General features: G+C 37.7%; 1 protein-coding gene across 1 annotated transcript in view; it reads right to left on the reverse strand.

Annotated features, from left to right (window-relative positions):
- The window catches only part of TMEM135 (transmembrane protein 135), a 182,483-nt gene that overhangs the window by 48,026 nt on the left and 111,550 nt on the right, over positions 1 to 22,907 (reverse strand). The window contains exon 7 of the mRNA XM_085304361.1: positions 18,017 to 18,063. Coding sequence (XP_085160487.1) covers positions 18,017 to 18,063 — 47 coding nt within the window. The remainder of the gene's footprint in view (positions 1 to 18,016; positions 18,064 to 22,907) is intronic.

Here is a 22,907-nt window from a genome sequence, read left to right on the forward strand (position 1 = left end):
TCCAGCCCTCTGATCATCTTTGTAGCCCTACGCTGGACTCTCTCCAGTAGCTCCATGTGTGTCTTGTCCTGGGGAGCCCAGAACTGGACACAGGACTCGAGATGAGGCCTCACGAGGGCTGAGTATAGGGGCAGGATCACCTCCCTCCACTTGCTGGCAACACTCTTCCCAATGCACCCCAGAMSACCATTGGCCTTCTTGGCCACAAGGGCACATTGCTGGCTCATGGTCAACTTGTCATCCACCAGCACGCCCAGGTCTTTCTCTGCAGAGCTGCTCTCCACAAGGTCAGCTCCCAGCCTGTACTGGTGCCTGGGGTTATTTCTCCCTAGGTGCAGGACTCTGCACTTGCCCTTGCTGAACCTCAGGAAGTTCCTCTCCGCCCAACTCTCCAGCCTGCCCAGGTCTCTCTGAATGGCAGCACAGCCCTCGGGTGTGTCAGCCACTCCTCYCAGCTTGGCATCATCTGCAAAGTTGCTGAGAAGGCACTGTCCCCTCATCCAGGTCATTGATGAAGAAGTTGAACAGGATGGGACCCAGTACAGAGCCCAAACTTACCCTGCTTTGTTATGAATCACAGCACATAGTATAAAGTGGAAAGTTTTACCACCCTTTCACAGTATTACTTCAGCCAAAAGTGATGCTCCCAATATTTTAAAAGTTTTTAAATTTAGCTTTCAAAATAAGGTTCTTTGTATATATGGGGAAAGGAATATCAGCAAGAAACTACCTATGAGTTTATATTACAGAGTGACAACAGAGGAACAGTTAAATTCAAATTTCCTTAAGTCAACTTTTGAAAATTATGACTCAAGAAAATGTTATAGTGATGTTTTCTATAACTTCTAGTTACAGCTAAAATTTTGCATGGGTGGGACATGGTAAAATCAAATCACATTTTTGCTTTATCAGATATTCTTAAAAAAAAACTAAATAAGCAGCTTTGAAATATAATTGTATAAATATATTGTTTCCTCAAGTGTTATAGGCAGTTACCTATCTATGTAGTTGCAACAACAGGGAGAAAAAATAAATCTAAAATAGTAAACAAAAAATTGGCAAAACCTTAAGCTACATGGTATCTCCCTTTTACAAGTGATGAGGTCTCAAAATTGACAGGATTTCACACAGCCTTTCACAGCAGCTGTTAAAGAAAGATCAGGGCTACAATACTTTTTATTTCTTACACAGGAGACCTTGTACTCCTGGAATAAATGTGTAGAAGCATATACCAGACGTGCAGTTTGTGACCACTGCCACGTGTGTTAATATTGCATTGAATCAGAAAGACATTGCGGTTACTCCTTGACGTGACTCCTCCCTCCTATAACCCATCTTTGTTGCCTCAATGATACATTACTTATTTTGCCAGCAGTCCTTCCAAACCACTTATATTCTACAGCTAAATATAATTTACTCTTTTCTGGCACCTATGTGACACAGAAACAGTAACATTTCCAACTGATGCTCTTTAAGGGAATGACCTCTCGGTCGTTACTTACACAGCTGAGCAGTCCTACTAAGCTCAAAATCAATATGCAGCCTCAGAGTGATAGTAACTACTATAATTCAGTATCACGACTGACATCGAGTGACTCCATAACATTACAGAAGGTATGAACAGAATAGATTTCTAAATCCATTCCCCATCAACAAGCAGGATCAAATGTAGATTTACTGTTTTTGTCTGATCTTTTTTTTATGATGGAATTATTGTATCTCCATATCCCTGAGCAAATTGTCCTGCTGCTTAGCTAGAAAGTTTTTTCTTAACATAATAATATTAAGTTACACTTCATATTAGAGAGTTTTTGCAACATACTTATTTCCATTCTGCATTTGCCTTGCTTCACTTTCAATCTATTATTTCTTCTACTCTTCACTAGAGAAAGAAGACATTATTCTCTTCTTTACAGAAGCACCGCATGTATCTGAAAGTCATTATCAGTCTTTTTTTCTAGACTAAACAAACCATTTCAAGTAATTTCAAGTTCCTCAAAAATATGGTCTATAAATGCCTGATCATTCGCTTTCATCTTTGGCTTCTATCCCATTTGACCACACATTGGATAGTACACACGGAGTACCAGCTGACACTACCGAAGCTAAGCAGTGCAGAATAAAAACTTCACACATGTGCTGTACTCTTATTTAGACACCCCATTACCAGTGTTTTTTTTTCCCATATCATGATACTGTTGACTCATGTTCAGGTTAGGTTGTAACCTAACAACTCTCCAATTCACCAAATTGTTTTGAATTAAAATCTTATTAAATCTCCTGATAAACTCAGAAGAGAAGACTGATAAACACCTGACACACCCGAGGGCTGTGCTGCCATTCAGAGAGACCTGAACAGGCTGGAGAGCTGGGCGGAGAGGAACCTCAGGAGGTTCAACAAGGGCAAGTGCAGAGTCCTGCACCTAGGGAGAAATAACCCCAGGCACCAGTACAGGMTGGGGGCTGACCTGTGGAGAGCAGCTCTGCAGAGAARGACCTGGGCGTGCTGGTGGATGACAAGTTGACCATGAGSCAGCAATGTGCCCTTGTGGCCAAGAAGGCCAATGGTGGTCTGGGGTGCATTGGGAAGAGTGTTGCCAGCAAGTGGAGGGAGGTGATCCTGCCCCTATACTCAGCCCTCATGAGGCCTCGTCTGGAGTCCTGTGTCCAGTTCTGGGCTCCCCAGGACAAGACACACATGGAGCTACTGGAGAGAGTCCAGCGTAGGGCTGCAAAGATGATCAGAGGGCTGGAGCACCTGCCCCGTGAGGAACGGCTRYGAGAGCTGGGCCTCTTCAGCCTGGGCAAGAGAAGCCTGAGGGGGGACCTGATCAATGTGTACAAGTACCTGAAGGGAGGGTGTCAAGGGGACAGGGACAAACTCTTTTCAGTTGTCCCGTGTGACAGGACAAGAGGCGATGGGCAGAAATTGAAGCACAGGAAGTCCCGCCTGAGCGTGAGGGGGAATTTCTTCCCTGTGAGAGTGACGGAGCCCTGGACCAGGTTGCCCAGAGAGGTTGTGGAGTCTCCTTCTGTGGAGATCTTCAAGGCCCGCCTGGATGCAACCCTCTTTCTAGCATGCTCTAGGTGCCCCTGCTGAGCCAGGAGGTTGGACTAGATGATCTCCAGAGGTCCCTTCCAGCCTTACTGATTCTATGATTCTATGAAACTTAGAAGATAAGACTACTGGGCCTAATTGTTGAGTAACTTCATTAACAGCCTGGGTAATGACTTAGAGTTGTTTTTATTAAATTTGGAGGTGAAACCAAGCATCCACAGAAGATAAGATTCTTTCACTCTGATGGTGAACTTGGTATTCATTTTCTTCAATCATCAGCTTTAGAACCACCTTATGGGTTTTTCTTCTACAGCACACTTCAAGAGCTTCCTTATGAGACCATCACATAAGAATGGGTCTAAAGACTTAACGAAGCTAAGATATATGATATCCACTTCTGAATCAACAAAGACTTACCCTCACAGAAGTCAGGTTGGCTTGACACAATTTATTCTTGACAAATAAGTATGCAGGCTGTTACTTAAACCCTTGTTTCTCCTAAGTGTCTTCAAAGAGTTCATGTGAGTAACCATTCCAGAATGTTTTGGCATTTGCACAATCCTGGGTCAAATGCTTGTTTAATTAATTGATTCATTGAAATGAGTTAAATTTGTATAAAAAATATCTCTCTTACAGTATATCGACATAGCAGAGAATTACTAAATAAAATTGCTAATGTATTCTTCCCACTTTTAAAAATATAGTTTCTAACTTTGAAGACATTAATTCTTACTCTTTTAAGGCAGAATACCAACAATGAATAAGACTGATAAAATTTACTGTTTATTCAGGTTTTTCTTACTTAACTTATACAATTCTCTTATTCATACTCAAAGTGAAATTCAAGCTTCCTAAAAATCAATTGAAAATTTGACACTGATTTTTTTTAATCACAGTTTCATCTGATGATTAGACCCAAGGTTTGGGATTGATGCTTATATGAGCACAGTGAGATTTTAAATTAGTTTGATATTACAATAATCAGATTTGGTTAGTTTGGGGCAATAATTATTTTGGCTAAAGAATACTACTAGAAAACTTTTCCCAATATGTTTTCTAATCAATATATCAAGTACATGAAAGAAAATAAAGAATGTCTCATTCTTCAGAATATTGGAAATGGCCTGTAAAGTCTCAGTTTCACAGAAGAAGCTGGTTTTATGCTGAAGTTCTTTTTCTGTGAAACTGAGACTTTATGAACTGAACGCATGTCTGTGAAAATCATCTATGACATAATTTATATTCTTCTAACAGAGGAGTGTATAAGAGAAGGTAAAATGAAGATGATGATGTAATTCAATGTTTATAAAGTACTAGATATTTGACAGGCTTAAAATTATGTCCAGGATACAATATTTGATACCATTATCCATTAGTATGTTTTCCCTGATATTTTATCTTAGGGCTAAAAGCCAAAAGAAAGACCATAAACATCTAACCACAAAGTAGCTCTTATTTTCCTATTCTAGTCAGCAATTAGCTCATGGGAACAGAATTCCAAGTATGTCCAATGCCTATAGTTAAAAATATGCTTGTTTCTAAAATGAAATATAAATGTCATATGCTAAAAAACATATTTTTAAGACTGTACTCTAGAAAAATTAGACTAGGAATATACTGAAGTTGCACAATCGTGACACTTAAAATAGGTAAATGTACAAGTCTGACATAAAGACACAATTAACTTTATAAATAAGTACCAAAATATGCAGATTTCAATGTAATGTAATGTCATTGTCTTCTGCCGTTCATGAAGCTTTCATGAAATGGAGATTTTCTGCCATGACTGCTATCAAATGACTTGTGATCAGTACGAGTTACCAATTTAGGACATATAGTTCATGATCATGATGGTGTCTGCAAAAACTGCATCTCCTTTCTTTTCTTTTTCTTTTCTTCCCCCCCCCCCCTATACTTCTGTAGTTCTTTCTCAGGAACTACAGGTCAGTTTGTCTATAAAGAACTTTAACAGTTAAACATTCATATAGAGGCTGGGATTTCTGAAATCTAATCTTTCTACTATCTTATCATTTATTTCTTAGCGTGACTCTATTTTCCTACATGCATTTTGCAAATAATCAGATTCTTCACAGTTTCATAACTGCTGCTCAGAAGGATCTATTCTTTCTTTAACATCAGGAAGATTTTGTTTTCCTAAATTAAATAAGCAACTACATATATCTTCCTCAGCTCAGCAAAACTAGGTAACTATTTTTAATAGAGTAGCAGCAAAAACAGGAAGAACAGACAGGAAACAGTTGGAAAAAGAAATTAAGGCAAGGAGCTGGGAGAGTAAAGAAAACAAAAGAAATAGGAGTAAAAGCATTAAATCAACTTCACTTTCATTGTATTAGAAAAGCACATCTCTAAAATCCTAATCAGCATATAAAATTCTTCAAGAAAACATTGTGTAAGGTAACTACAAGAAGTATAAAAGAATCTCCTTTCCTGTTCTTTCACAGTCTGTTCGTTGTTTAAATCCTTTCTTTTTCTCCTCTTCTTTTTTGAAACTAGTTAAAAAAATGAAATACAAAGAAACTGAAATTCACATCCCACTCTCTCAGAAAGCCAAAATGTAATAAAAGCATCAGATTCGTCTGAAAAAGAAAATAAAAATAATAAATCTATCATGTTAGTGTTTATTTGGCTTAAAACTGTGTGTTATTATACAGCTACTTTTATACCACTTCCTACATTAATCCCCTCACATTAATTCAGTATCACCGTCCCAGTTTCTAATGGTAAATTATGTACCATATGAGGAATACAGGAAAGAGCCTTGTGATTTAAGAACTGGACTGGAAGTCTATGGCTCAAAGGCATTGTAACCATAGATCTGCTATCTGACCTTCAGCACTTTACCTAATTCTTCTGCCTTAGTACTCCGTCCCTTAAATGAACACAGTACCTAAATGTATGTGAAAAGATAATTCAACTAATTGCCAAATACATAGAAAACATACGCACAAGAAAGTTTACAGAAAAATAGTTTTAAATTAAGGTAAAAACACTAACTTTCCATAGCGTGTGGCAATTAGTTATGAACACAGGCAGAATACATCCAACAGTTTTGAAACCATGCAAAAATAAAATCCAATCCTTGCACTCTATGAATGGGTCTTTACAGCTAGAGGATTAAAGCAGCCGGAAGTCTTGTCTGCACCACGCTCCCACTTTGAGACCTTGACACTTTAATGCCAGGATCAAAGAGTGAAATCAAATCTGTGAAGCTCAATTGCTTTCTCATCGTCTGACTTGTAACATCAGCCTTGCTCTGAGCAGCGCCTTAGGAGCGCCGAAGCATGGGCGCAAGGTACCGCGCCGGCCGGGACCGCATCCCGGCCGAAAGCTCTCCAGGGCAGCAGGGACACGGGGGTCCCCAGCAGCTGCAAGCAGCTTGTTCTCAAAGCCTGAGAAGCAGAAGCTCTTTCCCCTCTTTTATTTTGCATTTAAGGATGACAGGAACATGATAAACAGCCAAAGCCAAGACACATGGATACGGCGGCAGGACAAAAGGCCTTTGTGATTGGTAGAGGAAACCTAAAAATAAGGGGAGGAGACACATTCTTTTTCTTCCTTTGGGGTTGGCTCTCTGGGCTGAGACGTCTGAAATTTTAGACCTCAAAAGCTTCTGCCATTACAACCAGCTCACCTTGCAGGTGAACACCTTCCTGGTTCATTGAGTCTCCATCACGTATCTGGAAAAGAATCTCCCCTGAAAAGTGATAATGGTGGAAAAATACTCCTTATTGTACAGCTATAATTTTTGTCTTGCTGGTCTGTAGGCAATGTACTTCCTCTCCCGAGGAGCCCGTGCAATTGGATCCAACTACCTTCGGTTAAAAGTGGACAAGATCTACTGTTGGAAGGAACAGGTTTAAATAAATTCCCAGGGGTATACTTAACTTATGCCTGAAAGTGGCCAAACACRGAAATTAAATTCAATCTCTTCATACTCTATTTTTTATGAAAGAATAAACTTGTTGATTTAGCAAGTGCAATGAACTATTCACAATAACTGCTGTGATTTTTAATTTCTAAAGAAATCTATTATTTCTGTGAAGAACATTTAGGTTTATTTTTAGTAGTGATGGCACGTACTATAACCACTATTTCAGCTGGTTTGTATATGTAAATGGGTACATGTGCCTACAGAAGGAAGTATGATACTTTTATCAAAATATATTCCTTTGTTTCAATTTACTGGTAAATCTTATGTAGTACTGAAGCCCTTAATTCACAGTAAAGACACTTGAGTTTAGTATAAAACTGGTTTTGTTCCTGTTTAAAAGCCCAAGGTAAGAGAAGTCGCTGACTTTTACTATCAGATTACCTTCCTGACTTTTGAAAAGCWTATTACTAAGGAACGGGTATACTGACATTTCTCAATATGGAAAGTTGCAATTGCAAAGAAACTGGTCTGAGAAAGCCAGGAGAGACGGCAATCAGAATTTTCTTCACTCACTGATAATCAAGAGAGGCTACTGCAAAGCCTTTCCACCCACAGYAGGATCAGGAGCAGCATAAGTGATAACCAGTGGAAATCCTACAACAGCCTGACTTCAGGTCACACAGTCAAGGTTCTTCCTTTGGATCTAGTCTGGTAACACATACCTTCAGGAACAGGTATCAAAGGTGTCAAAGCAGTGGACCTCTGCAAGAGTATGTTTCTCTACTAGATTGGAGGGAGGGGGGAAAATGTAAAAATGACCTGGTAACTTGCAAATTAGGTGCTTGGATGACCCATATGCCTTTAAATGAATGCTTTCTCTAAAGAGCTGTATTAAAATAGAGAACCTAAAGCCGATCTACAGTATTACCAATGCATCCATCCACATTCACCCACTACCACTTCTTTATTTACATTTTGTTCACTGCTCTTAGAAAACCTGTCCTGCTYGGCCTCTCACTCCTTCACTGCGGATGCAGTCCTCTCTCTCCTCATGCTTCTTTCTTTCTTCTCTGGTAAAGCAGCATATCTGATAACGAAGGCAGACGAAGGGGAAGCAGCCAATTTTGGCACTCAGTGTAGCGCACTAGTCATCCTCAAGTCTACACAGAGTCAAAGACAGCAATTCAACGAGGCAAGAGAAGAACAAACAAACAAAAAAAAAGCCCTCGAGAAGAGCGTCTCGCTGTCCGCCAGGCACAGAGCGTGGCAGGACTGTCCTCCTACCGCAGGTGGGGCTCGTCCCCGGCCCCCTCCCGCGGTTTCAACCGCGACTGTCAACAACCGACCGCGACACGGGGAAAACGATGCCAACAATCGGTGAGACCCTCCCTTCCTCCGACAGCTATGCCGGGGATACTTAATACCTGACGGGCACGGAATTAAACTCCGACTGCGCTTTCTTACCCTCTTGATCACTTTTCAGGAAAAAACATTACAGTTAACTTGTGAGAAAGAGGAAGGGAGAGACTGGGACGATGGTCCAGCTCTGCAGCGCAACGGGACTGAGGCAAAGGTCCCTCCTAAACGTGAACTTTTATTTGCTCCTTCCAGAAGATACTTTTCTCTTTCCAAAACTTACTATCRAAAGGAGTGTTTGATAGCTGAGTTATTTACTATAAACAACCAGATTTTAGGTACTTATATTTATTTATCCCTTTGAACACTTAAAATTTACAGCACAGACTGTATGTAGRGACCTGCATTTTGCAAGCAATATATTTGGACTTCTTGCTGTTGATTGGCTTGGTATGAAAGCCATGAGGTAACTGACAATAAAATTAGAAGTACAAGAAAAACTTAAAAAAAGATGCGGCACACATATCCTCTGAAGAAACTGTAAGTATCAGATACATCAAGCAGAAAACAATCGTGACCAAAAGGACAAAAGTGTTTTTTTCTCTCAGTTTATTTTCAAGAAAARTAGCCTGGTAACTCCTGATCTCTCGAACAAAATAAGCATGTACTAATAATATTTTAAATCTGCAATCATATACACTCAGAAGGCAAATATGAATGTTAAGCATGTCACAACATTTGAACCCTTGAAGCCTACTGCATTATTGTCAAACTACTTTCTCCTGAAAACAGTTAAGGTATTAGGAAAAAAATTATTAAAATGAAAATTGTTGGGTATCGAATTTAAAGGAGTACTTTAAATGCTATTACCAAATTTGGGAAAAACGATGCACATCTGGTGTGTATTTCCAGCAACACACAGGAAATTCACTAACAAGTCAAGGAAAACACGGCCATGTACTTTTCCATAAATTTTTAAATAGAAAGTTATTAATGGATTATTTCTTGGGAAATAAAAATAAAAAACAACCAACTTTAAAATGTCTCCCTAAATCAAGAGGTTCATCTCTAGTATGAATCAGAAGCATAAATGGTTTCTCTTTTCAGTGTTAATAAGTCTCCAAAAACACTGCACTGAAAATTTTATTTTAGTTTTGTACTTTATATTACTGTACAAATTAAATTTATTTTAAACTTAGATGAAGTATTTCAAATATTTCAGCTTAATTTTTCAACTTAGAAAACTGTTTTGTGATATGATGTCTGTTTCCTGTCAAACTCATCAAAGGAAACTCATAATAACTGAGACAAGCAATACTTAAATATAACTGTATTTCATTCTCCCCTTCCTTTCTTTCTTTATTTCCTTTCATGCAGTAACAGGGTAATAAAAGTCATGTATGCAGTACAAAGTAGAAAAACTACCCTCCATGATCTCTAGCATTTCACAAATGCTAAATGCTTACCTTTTCCTCCTGAGAGTTTTTTTTAATAAGATTTTTAGATAACTTTAAGTAAAAACACTGACCTAGATTCATTCCACTTAGTTTTAGGCAACGAAGTTTGGTGCAGATTCACCTAGGCTCCCTMTGTCATGGATACAACCAAAATAGTGATGTTTTAAGTTCATGAATGTCATTATTTCCTCTTTCCTTTTGCACTAACCAATGAATAGATGAAAAACAGTGATTTGCACTTGCAAATGTAAAAAGATAGATACAGAAAAACTAGGATTTGCTTGTCCTCACAGATTTCCTACAGCAGCCACCAAAGATGATCAAAAGGAAGGTCCAAGCACATCACCAGGAGAGGCCCCCAAGCCATGTGAAAATGTYCACCTTAATCCAGCTGGCAGGTGARCAGATGATGCACTGGGAACAGCCATTTGTGCTCTAGCATGTCCTTCCTTTCTAAGAACTTAAGCTCTTCTTACCTCTATTGAAAAAGTATCATCTCAAATTTTTGCACTTGAAAATTACACTKAAGACACATCTTTAACTCTACCGTATCTTTTCTGAGACAGAAATGGGTATACACTTCATATTAGTGAGCTCAGGCTCCCCTTGTGGTGAATCAGCAGACAGCCAAGATCACCGTTCTGCAAAACTCTAGAACAACTTCTCTTCCAACCAAAAACAAATCAGAATAATATTACATGGCATTATGTGCTTAAAGGGGGAAAAAAAGCGAAATTCAGTGGAAGTCTGGTTACAAATTACAACAGAGAGAGAAGGAACCTGCTCCATTCAAATGAGAAAGGTTGAAATACTTTGCCAAGCTTTATTCTATTGCTTAGAGAAACACAAAGTAAGATTATCCTTACCTTTTTAAACATATTTGTAAGCATGTGAAATCCTAAATCCCATGTTCTGCCAAAGTGTCTGCCAACCAGTAAGGTTATCTTCTCATCCACAAATTAGTATGCACACACTAAATAGAACTAACTGATACTTAGAAATAAGTTGGCATTTCTTAAAAGACTAAACATTTTCATCTATCCACCAGAAATAATCAGAAATCACTTTTCACAGAAGTTAGCAGCACAGTAGTTTAAACCATTAATTTTGAGCTATTTATACAAGAACAGTAACAAATATTTGTGTTTGTGTGTGTKCATGTGTGTATGTGTGTGGATGTACATGGAAATACAGGGGAACTATATTTTTTTTTTTCAAATTTTATCACCTAATAATTCATTACCAGTGTTTTAATGCAATCTTGTAATTCCATAGCTTTTTATCTTCTCGTTTATTATCTAGTCTACTAAAACCCAGAAAATATGACACTATTAAAAATAATCTTTATAAGAAAAAGAAACAGTATTTGATATAAAATCCGTATAATGCAAACTTTAAGCAGTTTTAGCTTGCTGAAACTGCAGTAAAAAGCAAGAGTAGAATAAAAAGTGAAAACATTTTTTCAAATATTTGCTCCTGTACAGAAGGGAACCTAGGTGATGAAACAAAAGACAGACTGATATGGCACTCATATTATACATTTTTAAAAGAAAATAGAGGCACTTTGAAATATCACATCAAAAATACTTAATAAATTACAGGATATACGTTTCACTGAGAAAGAAGAGTAAATAGCTGTAATTGAGGAAGCTAGAGTTTCATTAATGAGATAGTGTAAAGGGCTCTGCAAACAAAAGGACCTTTCTTAAAGGTTTTCAGTGATTTATACCAGTTTCAGTATTCCATATTAACGACAGTATATGACAGTGCACCTCCATTTTTAGATGCACTTTTCTTTGTATTTTTCATTATTGATTTTTAATCAATGTGTAATATAAATTACATTAAGGGATCAAGAGCTTTCTGCTCCAAAGTATGCAAAGACTGGGTTATTAAAAACACCATGTTATGTTTTGTGAAATCATAGCTGTAACTTCTGCCTGCCTAAAATTTATGTTTCAGAAAATAGCATTTTAAAATTTATCTCTACAGAAGAGACTTTATACCCCATCAATTGTCAGAAACATCTTACTTCCCATAACAGCTAGTTTCAGGCTTCCACATGGAGCTTTATGTTTCATTTCTAGTGTTTATAGTAGATGAATTAAGACACATCTATGGTAAATTGGTAGTACATGGTTTAAAGATCAACTGCTAGAGCAACCTGTGCAGTAGTCTAACAACACACATGCACACAAATTGCTGGATTTTCTAAGTTTATGTGATTTATATGTAGGCCTTCATTTATTGGGAAGAGACTGAAAGTTTTGCAGACTTCTTCAAATGTAAAAAAGCACAGTCATTGCATCCCCTTGTAACAGTACTCTCACCCACATTAAGCCACAGCTTAATATCCAGAATAAAAYTGTTACTAAAATATTTATTGAATTATACCTAATAAATATTTCTTTTTCACATCACATGATTCCTCCTGCTTATTCATTTTAATCTATCCAGCCATTCTAGAAAGCTATTCTTGACATCCAGTACCATGAATTATTCAACTGACATGAAATCATGTTACAGTCAAAATCTGTCCACCCATAATCTTATTCCAYGCAAACTGCAATTTATTTAGGAGAAGAATTAAAAGAAATGGAAGTGTACTTCTGTTCCAAGATATTTTTAAGAAAGGATGCGTTTTAAAACAAATCATACATGAGAAGATACGATTCACAAGACAGACATTTCTTGGAGTAAGCAGTAAGTATTAAGTCCCAACAGAGTTTAATGAYACGTGAAAATTGGTTCCTAAACCTATGCGAATATTCCCCTCCCCACACACGCATCTATCTGCTTGAATATCTTTGAAAAAAAAGGGGGAAAAAGAGAAGCCTGTTTTAATTGTGATTAACTATATCTGTGTGTTAAATACATATATGATGGATTGCCTTATACAAATTACTGTGCATTACAGTGATAAAAAAAATGAGTGGTGCACAACATCACTACCATCAGTAGAACTGAGTAGAAACATTTTGAGACAAAATGGAGGTATAAATTAGCATTAAAATACCATAAATGGAAGATTGAAGAAAAAAGATGACACTAAAATATGCCTCCTCTGTAAACATAGCATTTCTGCTTATAAACCTATCATCTGTGTTTCAGCTGCTTTTTCCTAGTACATTATTCTATTTTTTGTCCTGTTCTTAGGACATCATCTTTTTTCCTCTCTAGCGTCACTTCTTTTTCCTACTGTCTTCCTTACTACATTGGTCCTCTGAATTTACCTTTCTTTCTGACTGCCTTCTCACTTTAACTATTCCTGGAGTAATTCTTGTTTTTTCTTCTATTTCAGTTCTGTAACCTTACTGTTTTACCCTGAGATTTAGTACTTTCTTTTTCTTGTAGCCTTGCGGCAGACACAATAATCCAACAGACTTTTGAACAAACTCCAAGAAAAAACACTGAGACTGGTTGGTGAAGCTTTTAACTAGTCTACAATATGACATTTGTGTTGAAAATAATTCAAAATAGACATTATAACGAGATACTGAGGAACTTCATTATACTAGAAAAAGAAATATTCAAATGAACTGAGAACTTCCTTATTCTCCAACAGACCAAGATTCATACTTTACTTCTGAGCATCAGTTATATTTTGACAGCATAAAGGCATACTTACATTAGGTCTCTTTTTAGGAAGGTTTTAAACTTCAAGCTACATCATTTACATGTTAGGATTTTCTCTTTTAATTATGGAAGAGATATATGYGATTTTGGTGATCAACTTTGCTACTGCTCTCGGCACCTTTTTGGACATTTTGGTAGTTTGAGGAAAAAAAGGCCAAAAAGCTACCCTGGAAATAGAGTTGTTTCAAGATAAAGCAAAGTAGAGTTTTATGTTTGTTTTTGGGGTCAGTAAATGCTTTTTAGCAGTAAACAGCTTTTTATAGCCAATGGGAAAATATTCTGCACAGCCAAGCAGATCTGGCTTTGAATAAGGTGCTTTTCTGAGACCGTTCTGAAAGCACTGTAATTCTAACACTATTTTATGCCAGTTAGATCTGTTTATGATTAAGAAAAGGCTGAAGTAATTTTGAGTCGTTACGCAGACGAAACGCAGTTCCATGACTATCTCAGTTCTTTCCTATTTTAGATGACAACAGAGATGGGAAGCCTCTCCGCCCCAGGACTGTGTTTAGATTCACACAGTATCCCYCTGAGTGCAGTTCAAACTCTTATCTAAAGAGCTCGATGACGAATTCAYGTGTTGGACGAGGCAATGACCAACTCAGGCCAGTCCAGGCAAACGGGACAGCGATTCTGCGCGCTGCTTGCGTGACTTCTCTGTTGTCTCTTCTGAGTAGCTGTTCTTCTCTTGTATTTCTATAACTAGAAATCATGGGAGAACTTGTTTTATCTGTGTGGGGCAGAGGCTTCACATTTCTCCCCATGCTGATTTACAGAGTTGCCCCTCACTCCCTGGGTTGCTCATGTGCTCCCTGCCATTGCTTCACCTCTCTGTCGCCACATATTCTAAAAGCATGTAGTGATTTCTAGAGCGCAGAGCTGTAATTTGGGATTTTTTTTTCCCAGGAACATCTTTCGTGTTGCATTCAAAAAGCACAACAAGGTTGTCTTTCTCCAAAGGCTTTACCGGTCACTGCCAAAGAAATCTTTTTACATTAATTGTTTCATAATATGACAACTATTAATGTGAATCGAAATGTGAAAGAAGGAAGTCAGGAAGTCAGCTAGCCCATTCCTCTCCCTAAATAATATCCATATTATCCAAAATCTGTTCTTATAAATCTCAACTGACAGACAATCAAGTCTAAGTAAATTCATGCCTGCTCCAATTTCTTCTTGTAACAAGAAATGTCTTTTTCTGTTATTTCTTGTCCTTTCTATCACAGTCAGAAAGAACTACTCTCATCCTCTTCTCAGCAGCCTTCTACATAAATGAAGCCAATTATTGCCTCTTTTTTTTTTTTGTTAAATAACCAAACGCAATCTCATTAAATAAATTATGTTTTCTAGATGTTCTTGACTGTTCCACATTGTTCTTGGAGCATAACAATCAAAACAGGACAAAAGGAAGCACTGACAACTTTTTAAGTACAACAAAAAGATAACTTCATATACCTTGCAAGCTCCCATTCTGTTTATATATCCTGTTACGGCATTTCCCTTTTTTGTAGCAATGTGACATTACTGACTTCAGCTGGCACTTCACGACTATTCTTATACAGAGAGAAATTTTCTCCTACCAGTGGCTTCCCCACAGTTGCATACATCTGTTACCTCAAACTTGTCCTTATTGAACAGCTTCGTATTTTTTTCAGCTCGTATCTCCAGTTAGTATCTATCCGAATTGCAGTTCTGCTAGCCAAAGCAACTGCGGTCCCACCCAGCAGTTACACGTACACATGTAATAAGCATCTACTCTAAGGTTATTTTGTAAAAATAATAATAATAAAGGTCATTACATAAAAATATTCAACTGAGGACCCAAGTAGGTAATTGTCAGCTCAGTCCTCTGCCTTTGTTGGTACCCCGCAGTACGGTACTGCTATTGCTAGTAGGAGGCCGTAAGCTTTGAACCACGTTTGCAAGGCCTGAGAACCCAGACACGTCAGGCCGGCTGCATCCGCGGTCTTCTCCACCTGCCTGTAGCTCTGTTTTCTTGATGGAGCCGTGACAGCAATTTCTAATTGACCAGGTGCCTATGGCTAATTTGTTTTACTTCTCTTTATATTCCTAGCGTGCAACTATGGTTTTACATAGAGACCAGTAACAAGCAATTATTCTGCAGAGAATGAAGTATTTGCGATGCAAACACAATGACGCAGGGCAGAGAGACGCAGGCCCGGCACGATAGCGGAGGCCTTAAGAAACAGCACAGAGGAGTACAGGCACGGGACGACAAGAGATGCACAGGCTGGCATGTTACAGCCTCCTYGGCTGTGAACAACTCACTAACAGTCAGCTAAAAGATGCAGACCTGGAACTGCACAAAACTGGTTTTAAGGACAACTTAGAAATAGTATCTAAATATAAAGGTGTCTATATAGTGCACTGTATGTAGTCAACTGTAGGATGTAACTGCGTAAGATGTGAACTGGAGCTGTAGACCAACGAAGAAATGTTTGTTGGCAAACATAAAAATGACCTAAGTGGATTCCTAGGGGTGAAAGGAGAAATCATCAACGTGAACACGATATTCTTCCCAGCTAAGAACTCAAAATGCTGTCCACTTGCTGTAACATCCCCTCACTGCCAACATCAGAGCAAAATCACCAGCCGTAGGGCCCAGAGGAACAGAAGTGGGCATAACACACAGAAAGGAGTACAAACTAGAAAGTGTGTGCATGTTGTCATTGTAATGGTGTTATTACCATTATTGCATCTTTGTACATAAGTAATCTAACTGCATTATTATTCTTTGTCTGCAATAAATATAGACTAATGAATATTCTTGAATTAGATTTCTAAAATTTTCATTATACTACCAATAAATTGTTGGCCTTCTATTTACGCATGAATACACATATACATATATATACACACCTTACATTTATACACAAGCAAGATTTTGAGTGTAGCAACATATAACCACTGAAAGCCATTCTGTCAGCTCCTTCTGTATCATTCTCTAACAGCATTTTCACCTAGATAAAGCATCTCTGATGTATTTATGAGAATATCGTACGAATCACCGTGAAGAACTTCTAATCATAATACTCATTACACTCAGAAAAAAACAAATAAATTAGTCTGGTCTAATTTTTTTTTGAAAACTCTATTATGACTTATTTGTCTTACTGTTTTTGTCCATGCTTACAAAAAACATTTATTCTAATATTTTTTTCTGAAAGTTAAAACGAGACTAATGGACCTATAATCACCTGTTTGTGTACTTTAATTTCTCTGTTACAACACTAATGAGAAAGGAAGTAAGCAGTCCTGAAGACTGCTCTACATGATATCTATTAATCCTGGCATGGAGGACCTAATTTTAGAAGAGGGAAAGTGGTTTGGAATCCATTCAACTGTCAACATCACATTGCCAGGTTGGTAAGGAATTCACCAAATATTTCTTGGCTTTGGTCAGTTCTCATTTAACTTATCACATTGTCTTTAAAATGCTGAATGGATTTAACCATTTGAACGCTTTAAAACCAAAAATATAAACAGGAGACAATTAGCTTCATCCAGAATAATATGGCATTTATAATTTTGACCAGTATTTTAGTGCTTTTGTTTTTTCTTCTTCTAAATCAGCATTCACACAGACAGGTGTCTAACATCAACTTTACAAGTAAAATTCTCAGAGGCTGTCATGCCGTAACTCTGGGTAGTAGCACAAAATAAAACAAAGAGAAGGTTGCCAATATAAGGGTCTTAATGGGTGCCTGATGAAAGAAGGAATTCTTTTTAGAAGCTTTTAAAATAACATCATTCCCCCATCCACAGATTGTTCTTGGCCAATATTCATAAGTAATTCCAAGGCCATGGAATTATGAAAAACAAGCTAAAGCTTCTCAAGTTTTGCAATTATCAGGGGATCAACGCAGAGCCATAGATGGCTGCATGCCGCAGAAATCTACCACAGCAAATTCTAAGTCAAAAGGTTCTAGTTAGAGGTTACACTAACAAGCAAGCAATGAACCATCCAACTAGAGTTATAGTACAATAATTCAGGAGATCTGGTATTTAAAAGGGAAGCACTGAAGAGTTAAATACCTTTGTTATATATTTCTAGCAGACCAAGGGAAAAAAAAGGTTTAAAATTCATGCCTGTTTTAGAAGAGGAATATAACTGATAACTTCTAAAAAAAGTATTGAAACAAGTCCAGTTTAAAACGAAAAGAAGGCAGTCATACCTGCACATCAAATATTTGACATCACATAAGCCTAGGAAATCTCAGTTTCTTGTTCTCCTGAATTTACACTGAAAATGCAAACATTATCCTCTGGGCAGTAAACTATTTAAGAACTTATACAGCAATTAAGAGATTTCCACAGTTAGACATCCATGGTCTAAGCAATGAGGTGAGAGGAGGCTTCTTAAATTATCAGTAGAACCTCCAGAACATTTAAAGCATTCAACTCAGCATTTCCCTTTTTAGTCCAATTATGTTCCCATCATTAATTTTCTATGCCGTGGAAGCACTCTACTCAATTTGAAAGGCCTGAATGAAGGATATATATAAGTTTTCATATGAATACCAAAGCCAAGTAAGCTATTAAAAATGCTGTTTAAAATAACCTTTACAAACGTAAACATATATACCAGCAACATACCTGAAAAAGAACATGAACAGAGCAGCTGTGATGCAGAACAAAAGGACCTACAAGAAGGAGAAAAAGTAGTATTACCTAAAAGGTCACACTGCTGTTGTACATTCTGGATTATGATGATTTTACAACAGTTCCAGCACAAGTTAGACTTTATTTTATGTCCTCGATAGGGCAGAATTTAAATCTTAAAAAAAAGATTTGCATTGATTTGTTTGGGTCGACCCTGCATCAGTTAATAGAAATATAAAATCCAAACTTGGGTAGTGGGACAACAGACACAGCAAAGGGACAGACACATTACTTTAAATAGTTTAGAAATCTCCTTTTTCCCCATAGAAAGTTTCACATTCCCCATGAGGAATATATTTTTAAATATAAACAAGTAAATGATAAATAAATAGAAATGTATCAAGTTTGCACATAGTAAATATTAGGTATGGATGACTGCGGAGGAATGGAAACTTAAACATTATCCTTTCCCTCACTTTCCGTTTGGTTTACTCAAAAACATTTTATTCGATTCAAATATACTTTGATTTTATTTGATTCAAACTTTTATTTATTCCAACGTGAAAAGCAGTAAATTTAACATGCCTACACAGACAGCTACTCCTGCTAAACAAGGTTGAAAGTAGACAGCTCTGTTCCCAACACGAGCATCCTTTCTGTTCAGTTCGCCTCAGTGGAATCGCCTAACTCACATGGAATAATCTGCTCGTGCTCTGGGTGAAACAYGTGGCTCTACCAGAGTCCGTGAGCCAACTCAGCAGCTGCCCACCACTGGAAGGAGAACGTCTCCCTTCTTCCTCCCGTTCCCTCTGCTCCTAGCGCAATGCTCTCTCCTCCTCCTCTTCACCTGCTCACAAATGCTGCAGAAAGATGACTTTGGAGAGTTTTCTGACAACTTAAGTGAGACAAGGAGAACACTGGAAGGGTATAAAAGCACCAGAGCAGGCTCAGGCAGAAGGGGGACCTCAGTGCCATCCTCCCTGAGATGGCAGCAAGCCATTAGATCAACCCAGCTGCCTGTAGACCCACAGGCAGCATCTGCATACAGTTTACTCAGGAACAACTATACTGCACTTTAAAATTATAATCTGCCTTAATCCAAGACAACTTTGCTGGATAAAGCTTGAAAAAAAAGAAAATATTGTTTCATTCTAGATTCAAGGGCCCACATTCATACCAAAATTTAGGAGAAAACAGCTACAGACGAATTGCAAGTGTTTCAAAAAGCAGTAATACTTATCTTCAAGAGTTTGAGAAGTTTGAATATGATAGGATATGGATGACTTGAATAAGTGAAAAACAAGAAAATGTTGGCAGGAGTGCGTATTTGGAGGTTATAAACACACACACACCAACAGATTAGTTTGGTGCATGTTGATATAGATCCAAAAGTGTGATAAAATCTTGAATAGAGAAAGTTTCATGAAAAAAAAAGGATTCTTACAATGAGACCATTTTCCTTTCCAAAGTCCTCAGGCACATGACTTAAAATGAGGCCAGGCAAGACATTATAGCATTTACTGCTTAAACTATCAATTGTTTTTTATTCCTTTTCCTTTGCTAGTACATGTTTAAAAATCATGGTTTATTACTCTGCATCAAAAATGTGAACATCTGAAATCATTTTATATGAAATCATTAGGGTAAAGTGAGGACAGTTATATATTTCAGTACAGACAAAGTGAAAAGCAGACTTAAATTTAATCCCGGGTCCTACCCAAAAAGATCTGTCCTAACCCTCCACAGTTCAAAGCATATTTAAACATTTAAAAAAAACAATTGTCACTTCTTTTGAAACCATTTTTGGAAGAAAGGAGGGACAAGAATTCCTGACAGATCTGACAGCTCTAATTTCTCAATGATACTGAGAAATAAGTGAGAAATGGCAAAGAACTAGTTTTTTGGAAAAAAAGTATGTCTTTGCCAATTAAAACCACTTACTCTACTAAATATTCTCTCCTGCTTTTTCTTCTTTTCCTTCTTTACCCTTTTTTATGATTTTGATAACAAAACCTAAAATATTCAAGCAAACAAAGGATGGGACAGTAACCCTGACCAAAAGAGAGAGAAAAAAACAATGTTAATAATTAATTTGGCTATACTATGATGACAGAATACTATGATAGTAGAAAAGAAAAAAGGTGAAAGTAAAGTACTGATTCATTTCTTAATGAGAAAGGAAAACCTATGCAGAAAGATTAAAAAGGGCCCAGATTCAGTATCTAGTTTGCTTCTAATCTTTGCAAGAAAAGATAATATTAGTAAAATTAAATAAATATAACCTCAACTTCACGAGGTTCCTGTCAACCCAAACCTCCAGCCTGTCAAGGTCCTAGCAGACGGTAGCAGAATCCTCGAGTGTATCAAAGAGTTCTCTAAGTTTTGTATCATTTGCAAATGTGCTGAAAGTGCAGCCTGTCCACTCATCCAGGTCATTAATGAAGATATTATTGGTCCCAGTATTGACTCAAGGGGTACACTATTGGCCTCTAGGTGGACTGTGTACAACCTTTTTAGCCTGTTAGTTCAACCCAGCCACCTTTCAATCCACCTCACCATCTACCTATCAATTTGTCTACAAGTTGCATTCTATTTGGCAAAACCTTAGCATTTAAAGTATCCCAGAACGGTTGAGGTCAGAAGGGACCTCTGGAGATCATCTAGTCCAACCCCGCCACTACAGCTGGGTCACCTAGACCACATTGCACAGGATCACATCCAGGCAGGTTTTGAATATCTTCCGAGAAGGAGACTCCACAACCTCTCTGGGCAACCTGTGCCAGTGCTCTGTCACTCTCACAGGGAAGTAGTTCTTCCTTACATTCAGGTGGAACTTCCTGTGTTTCAGTTTGTGCCCATTGCCTCTTGTCCTATCACCACTGAGAAGAGTCCGGCCCATCCTCTTGACACTCCCCCTCTAAAGTATTTGTAGACATTGATAAGATCCCCTCTCAGCCTTCTCCTCTCCAGGCTAAACAGGCCCAGCTCTCACAGCTGTTCCTCATAGTGCAGATGCTCCAGTCCCTAATCACATTCGTAGCCCTATGCTGGACTCTCTCCAGTAGTTCCATGTCTCTCTTTTACTGGGGAGCCCAGAATTGGGCACATAACTCCAGATGTGGCTTCACCAGGGCTGAAAGTATTTAAAGAACTTGCTGAATCAGCCTCCACAATTATCAGCTGTCTTCCAGCATTTAACATGCTTTTTGAGAAAGATAAGATGTTGAAGACCTTGGCTAGATAGAAAAGAATAAACTAGTATATATCTTTGTAAATAAGAAGTCCGTGGCATATTAGATAGCCAGCCTGTCTAATATCCAGAACTGTCACAGAATAAATTGAGTCAGTCAGTTTATAAACATCTAGATAACAACATCATAAAAAGCAACCAACTCAGCCAACAAGTTACTTAAAACTTCCAATTTTCCTCTTTGACAGACGTAGAGAAAGCAGACTCTGTAATAATGCACCTTTACAGCAACCTCATATGCTAATTAAGAAAGTGGGCATACAGCTGGTTGAGAAAGAGTTCAAGAGAAAACTCTATCCATTAACAGTTCATTATCAAACTACAAATGCATTCTAACTGAGGTCACAGACGAACTTCCCTAATCTTGTCTTTTCAGTAATAACTCTAATTATGGAATACAGAGTATGTCATAAAATTTACTGAAATCCTTTAGAGGTTACGTCTGTGTGCATAGTGACCAAATTGCCCAAAGTCAACAAGATAAAATTCAATAAAAATAAATATGATGTACTTGGCAGGAGAAATGACATACACAAAAAAAACATATGAAGAAACAACTGCACCAGCAATATGAGAGAGCAAGAAATTCCACAGATCACAAATAAATACGTGTCAGCAATGTGATGCTGCAGAAAGTACAATAAAATAGCACTGTGGGCTGTGTTTAGGACTGAAGGATGTATGAAGATACTACACTACATGTCCTGGGGCTAGTGACTTCTCCCCTGAAATACTAGTTGGGCGCTACCATTAAAGAAAAATTTAGATAAAACAAATGGTTCAAAAAAAGACAATGAAAATAACAGTTGTGCAAAGAGTCAAGAATTGCATTTGCTTAAACTAGAAAAGAGGTAACTAATGAACAATGTAAGAACAGCCTTCCAATGAGCACAAAGTTATAATCATACACTGCTAAAGTTCTCCCATTGTCCATCGACTACAAAAGGAGAAAAACTGAGCTAAATCTACAGCTAAGACCATTTAGGTCAGATATTAGGAAGAACTTTCTCTACAGGGTAGTGATACACTAGAACAAGTCACCTAGGAGGTTGTGGAATGTCCTTTGTCAAAAGAGTTTAAAATTAGTTGAGGCAAAAATCTGTTAGAAATGCTCTGGGTATGCTTGACACTATCTGAATACGGAAGGCAATTCAAATCACTCAAGTGTTCCTTCCAGTCCAACATTTACACAATTCAAAGACAGTAAAACATGCAGCTAAAATAGACTATTGAACACTGCATAGTTCAACACGGAAAGCCCAGTTATTGTGCTGTCTTCTTATCATAGCACAGAAGGGGAGGAAAATTCCCTGTGTTCCAAAATTAAGAAATATACTGTCAAAATAAACTTTTTTTCAGCCAAATATGTACCTATTCTACATTTTTATGTAGCATCCACAGTATTTACAATATGCAATAGCTATTTTGTAGCAAAGGCCCAAATTTAAGAATGACTATACTAGAAAAGAAAAAAATCCTACAGAAACTTAATTAAAATTTTTGAGTGAATTTAATCTGCAAAATAGCATCCAGTGAGCAGGAAGACTGCTTTGGGGTTTTTCTTGCACAGTCCATTCCTTTTTGATTTATGATACAAGGTCAGCAAATCGTGCTTGGCAACATACAGACCTTGAA

This window comes from Rhea americana, unplaced genomic scaffold (genome assembly GCF_003343005.1).
Source record: "Rhea americana isolate MKP2758 unplaced genomic scaffold, rheAme1 scaffold_208, whole genome shotgun sequence".
In the NCBI taxonomy this organism is placed as follows: domain Eukaryota; kingdom Metazoa; phylum Chordata; class Aves; order Rheiformes; family Rheidae; genus Rhea; species Rhea americana.